We start from the raw sequence: 5571 nt of genomic DNA, 5'->3' as shown, positions 1-5571 counted from the left end.
TGCCGAGGTCTTTGAAAACGAAGTTGTAGAGGAGGACGCGAATCCCGAGGTTGAAGAGATGGTGGATCCGAACAATCAAGGTCGCATGGATGACTTCGCCACGCCGTCCCTCGATGGCTACGGCAGAGGTGTTAGGTAGCCCAAGATTACTGTGAGTTTCGAGATCAGGTCGAGTATTATTCATATGGTAAAAAATTCCGTTTCTTTCCATGGCCTCTCGAACGAGGACCCTCATTCTCATGTTGCGCATTTCCTTCGATTGTGTGCGACATTCAAAATTCAAGGGTGTACGGACGATGCCGTGAGACTCCGACTTTTTCCATTCTCACTTCGCGGGGCTGCCTTGGAGTGGTTAGAGGCACTCCCTTCCGGTTCCATCACCACTTGGAACCAATTGGTTGAGCAGTTTCTTCTTCAGTATTTCCCACACGATAAAACTGCAAGATACCGGGGAAAAATCACTGGTTTTTGTGTTGATGACGATGAGTCACTTCATGCTGCATGGGAGAGGTTCAAGGGCTTGTTGAGAAAATGCCCTCATCACGGTTTGAGTCAAGGTCTTCGATGTCGTAGGTTCTTTGATGCTTTATCCAGAGCATAGAAGCAGGCCGTTGATCAGGTTGCGGGAGGAGATATCGGTAGGTGTATTCCCAATGAGGCGTTGGATGTCTTGGAGCGAGCTGCTAAGAAGAGTTTTGCATATAATCCGCCTAGTAGTATTCCTTCCACTAAGGGCGTTCTTCATGTCGATTCCAGTACCCTCGTTTCCGCTCAATTAGAAGCCTTGACCAAAAGATTTGACCAGATGCAATCTGATTTGACTAAGTCTAGCTCTCGTTGTGGGGTGTGTGACGGGAAACACCAGACCAGTCAGTGCCAGCAGGCCATGGTGGTGGAGGATGTTGACTTTGTGGCCACCAAAACAATGCCTACAACAACTCCTATAACCCGGGATGGAGAAATCACCCAAATTTCAGCTGGAAAGATAATAGTGGCTCTCAAAATCAGAGTCAAAATCATAAGCCACCGGGGTTGACCGAAATCCAAATTGCCAGAATCAACCCCATAATCAATCTTACCAGCAAAAGCCTCAGTTTCAGGGTTCCAGCAGTAGTGGTCAGTCTAGTGGTGGGTCTAGTGTTGAAAATCTTTTGACTCAGCTTTTGGCTAAAACCGAGACCTCAAACAAACTGGCTGAACAGAGGAACCTGAAGATTGATGAGACTCTCCAGAGACACGATCTCGAGTTGAGGAATCAGAAAGCGTCCATTCAGACCATCGAGAATCAGGTTGGACAGATTGCTCAGCTCCTTTCTACGAGACCACAGGGTAGCCTTCCGAGTAACACTGAGATTAATCCGAATGCCGAGGCTAAGGCGATTACCCTGAGGAGTGGTAGATCCACCATTCTTGTTGATGCATCGGTTTCCACACAAAAACCGATTGCCGATGAGATCGAGACTGAGACTCCTGGTGAGGTGCACCCGAGGTTAACCCCAGAAAGTACCGCACAAACCAGTGAGCCAGTCAGGACTTATGTTCCTCCCATTCCATACCCAGGCCGTTTGAAGAACCAGAAGATGGAAGAATAGTACGGGAAATTCTTAGAGCTTTTTAAGCAGCTTCACATTAATCTTCCGTTTCTCGATGCGTTGAAAGAAATGCCTAAGTATGCTAAGTTTCTGAAAGAGGTCCTCTCGAATAAGAAGAAATTAGAGGAACTTTCTTGTGTGAATTTGAATGAGGAGTGTTCTGCCGTCCTTCCGAATAAATTACCCAAAAAAATGACCGATCCAGGCAGTTTTACCATTCCATGTTTGATCGGTAGTTTGTCGGTTAGTAACGCTTTAGCCGACCTAGGTGCTAGCATTAACTTGATACCTTATTCTGTTTTTGCAAAGCTAGACTTGGGTGAGCCTAAGCCTACTCGCATGAGCATTCAGCTTACCGACCGCTCGGTGAACTACCCGAGAGGTATAGTTGAGAATATGCTTGTGAAAATCGACAAATTTGTGTTTCCTGTTGACTTTGTGATCTTGGACATGGATGAGGATAAAAATGTACCACTCATCTTAGGTCGTCCTTTCCTAGCCACTGCTAGAGCTCTCATTGATGTCTGCACTGGCAGACTCACTCTTAGAGTTGGAGACGAGGAGGTGACCTTCGATATTGGGAGATCCATGCGCCACCCACATGATCATGACGACGTGCTCTACATTGATACCATCGATTCTTGCGTTTGTGAGCACATACAGGACACGCGTGAGGAGTACTCTTTGGATACTCAGTTGTGTTTTAGATAGGTTTCTGACTTGGTCAGTGGGCCTCTGATTGAGGAGTTGGTCTGTGGTGTGGACCACGAGCCTCCTGAGTGTTTAGAGAGGATTGAGGATGTTGATCGCGTTGCCGAGCCTAAGGCAAAACCTTCTGTTGTGGACCCACCATCTATCGAGCTTAAGGAACTCCCATCCCATTTGGAGTATGCCTTTTTGGATGATGGGTCCCACTTGCTTGTTATCATTTCTGCTGGTTTGTCGAGCGAGGAGAAGGTGAAGTTGCTCGCGGTTCTAAAGAGGCACAAGCACGCGATCGCCTGGAAGATCATGGATATAAAAGGGATCAGTCCATCCTTTTGTACCCATAAGATCTTGATGGAGGAGGAGTACAAACCCGTGGTGCAGCACCAACGGCGTCTTAACCCTAATATGTAAGACGTTGTGAAGAAAGAGGTCATACAGCTTCTTGATGCTGGATTGATTTATCTGATCTCTGATTCTCCATGGGTGAGCCCGGTGCAGGTCGTCCCGAAAAAGGGCGGTATGACGGTTGTTGTGAACGAGAAGAATGAGTTGATTCCTACGCGTACCGTCACGGGATGGAGAGTTTACATTGACTACTGCAAACTCAACGATGCCACGAGGAAAGACCATTTTCCACTCCCCTTCATTGACCAGATGTTGGAGCGACTGTCGGGAAATATGTACTATTGTTTTCTTGACGGTTTCTCGGGATACTTTCAAATCCCCATCTCTCCTGAGGATCAGGAGAAGACGACATTCACATGTCCCTATGGCACATTCGCCTACGGGCGGATGCCCTTTGGACTGTGTAGTGCCCCAGCCACGTTTTAGAGATGCATGGTGGCAATTTTTCATGATATGATCGAGGACTCCATGGAGGTTTTCATGGATGATTTTTCTGTTTTCGGGAGTTCTTTTGATCATTGTTTGAGAAATTTGGAGAGAATGTTGGCCCGCTGTGAGGAGGCCAACCTTGTTCTGAACTGTGAGAAAACCACTTCATGGTGAAGGAGGGCATTGTGTTAAGGCATAAGATTTCATAGGTGGGGCTTGAGGTTGATTGAGCCAAAATTGATACCATTTTGAAGCTTCCGCCTCCAAAATCGGTGAAGTCTATTAGGAGTTTTCTTGGTCACGCGGGATTCTATCGGCGATTCATAATGGACTTTTCCCAAATCGCCCGCTCGATGACGAAACTCCTTGAGAAAGATGCCCCATTTGTTTTCTCCTCCGAATGTCTTCGGGCGTTCGAGCTGTTGAAGGAGAAATTGGTGAATGCCCCTATCATGGTTGCCCCCGACTAGTCCTTACCTTTCGAGTTGATGTGTGATGCGAGTGACTTTGCAGTCGGGGCGGTCATAGGTCAAAGGCGGGATAAGCACTTTCACCCGATTTATTATGCGAGTAGGACACTGAATGATGCGCAGGAGCACTACATGACCACTGAAAAGGAGCTCCTTGTTGTTGTCTTTGCATTCGATAAATTTCGGTCTTATCTTGTCCTTTCTAAGACCATTGTGTTCACGGATCATGCAGCCCTTCGTTATCTGTTCAGTAAACAAGATGCGAAGCCGAGACTTATTCGTTGGATTTTGTGGCTGCAAGAGTTTGACATTGAGATTCGTGACAAAAAGGGTGCTGAAAATGTCGCGGCCGACTATCTCTCCCATCTTGAGTGCTCAGCTTCATCGGAACAAGTGGGGGTTCACATAAATGACAATTTCCCCCACGAGTTCCTCATGCAAATAGAGACACGGGATGAGGATCATCCTTGGTTCGCTGACATTGCGAATTTTCTTGCTAGTGGGATCGTGCTTAAGGGTCTTACTCACCAGAAAAAGAAGAAATTCTTTTATGATGTTAAGCATTACTTCTGGGAGGATCCTTACTTGTTTCATGTTGGTGCCGATCAGCTCGTACATAGGTGTGTGTATAGTGATGAGGCTCGAAAGATCTTGAAACACTGCCATGAGGGCCCGACTGAAGGACACCATGGAGCCACATCTACGGCGAAGAAGGTCTTTGACGCTGGTTTCTTCTGGCCAACCATCTTCTGTGATACTCATGACATGGTGCAGTCTTGTGATGCTTTCCAGACAGCGAGCAACATCTCATCACGAGATGAGATGCCCCAGCGACAGATTCAGGTCTGTGAGGTTTTTGATGTCTGGGGCATCGACTTCATGGGACCTTTCCCGACTTCTTTCAGCTACCATTACATCCTAGTAGCCGTTGATTATGTTTCGAAATAGGCCGAGCGCAAGCCTTGCCCACAAATGATGCTAGGTCGGTGGTGAAATTCTTGAAGAAGTTGTTCTCCCGCTTTGGTGCCCCCAAAGCACTGATTAGTGACCGAGGGACACATTTCTGTAATGCCCGATTGGAAAAGGCATTGTCCCGGTATGGTGTCCATCATCGCTTCTCCACCATATCACCCGCAGACGAGTGAGCAAGTTGAGGTCACAAATCGGAGCATCAAGAGGATTCTGGAGAAGACGGTTAGTCAGGACCGTAAGGATTGGTCCGAAAAATTAGATGACGCACTGTGGGCTTTTCGTACCGCCTACAAGACATCGATTGGTACGACACCGTTCAAATTGGTGTACAGGAAAGCGTGTCATCTCCCTGTTGAACTCGAGCATAAGGCATATTGGGCATTGAAATGTGCGAATCTTGATCTTGCATGCGCGGGTAAAAACAGGATGGGTCAGTTGCATGAGCTTGAGGAGTTGAGAGGCCAAGCTTATGAGAATTCACGGATTTACAAGGAGATGATCAAACAGCTTCATGACGCCCGGTTGAACGACCACAAACAATTCCAAGTGAGCGATCATGTTTTGCTTGACAATTGCTTTCGTTTATTCCCTGGGAAGTTGAAATCTCGATGGTCCAGCCCCTTTAGTGTGAGACAGGTGTTCGAGTACGGTACCGTTGATATTGGCCATGAGGATGGACGAATCTTCAAGGTGAACGGTCACCGTTTGAAACACTATTTGGGTGAGCCGGTTGAGATTGTTTTGGAGGTTGTTGACCTCCACCCCATGATCTAGTGTGGGGAGTGTGAGTCTAGCTATCGACTCCGTCAAAATTTAGCATGTTTAGGACTTTGTAGATTTTGCGTGTTTGTTTTATTCTTGTTTGTTTTCGAAGAGTTAAGCTATCTTTGTTTCTTTCCGGTTTCGTTCTTTGAGCGAAAGATTATGGGTTAGGGCTCATAATGGTCAGAATCGGGAACCATTTTGGTTTGGAATTGAGTGGAATGCGGCCAAAT

At 46.9% G+C, this 5571-nt stretch overlaps 1 protein-coding gene and 1 non-coding gene across 2 annotated transcripts; one reads left to right on the top strand and one right to left on the bottom strand.

The window, feature by feature from the left end:
* Window positions 1–444: 444 nt before the first annotated feature.
* Window positions 445–549, bottom strand: LOC143550354 (small nucleolar RNA R71). The gene has a single exon (XR_013138311.1). It is a non-coding gene; the product is annotated as a small nucleolar RNA R71 (small nucleolar RNA).
* A 4123-nt stretch (window positions 550–4672) lies between these two features.
* LOC143550341 (uncharacterized) lies at window positions 4673–5350 on the top strand. The gene has a single exon (XM_077041007.1). It carries the CDS (start codon window positions 4673–4675, stop codon window positions 5348–5350), a length of 678 nt encoding a protein of 225 aa, XP_076897122.1.
* Window positions 5351–5571: the final 221 nt, after the last annotated feature.

This window comes from Bidens hawaiensis, unplaced genomic scaffold, assembly GCF_021521415.1.
Source record: "Bidens hawaiensis isolate Kalapana, Puna unplaced genomic scaffold, B.hawaiensis_p1.1 tig00016014_1, whole genome shotgun sequence".
NCBI classification, from domain to species: domain Eukaryota; kingdom Viridiplantae; phylum Streptophyta; class Magnoliopsida; order Asterales; family Asteraceae; genus Bidens; species Bidens hawaiensis.
Note: the sequence above shows the minus strand (reverse complement) of the source record. Positions and strands in the feature narration are given on the sequence as shown.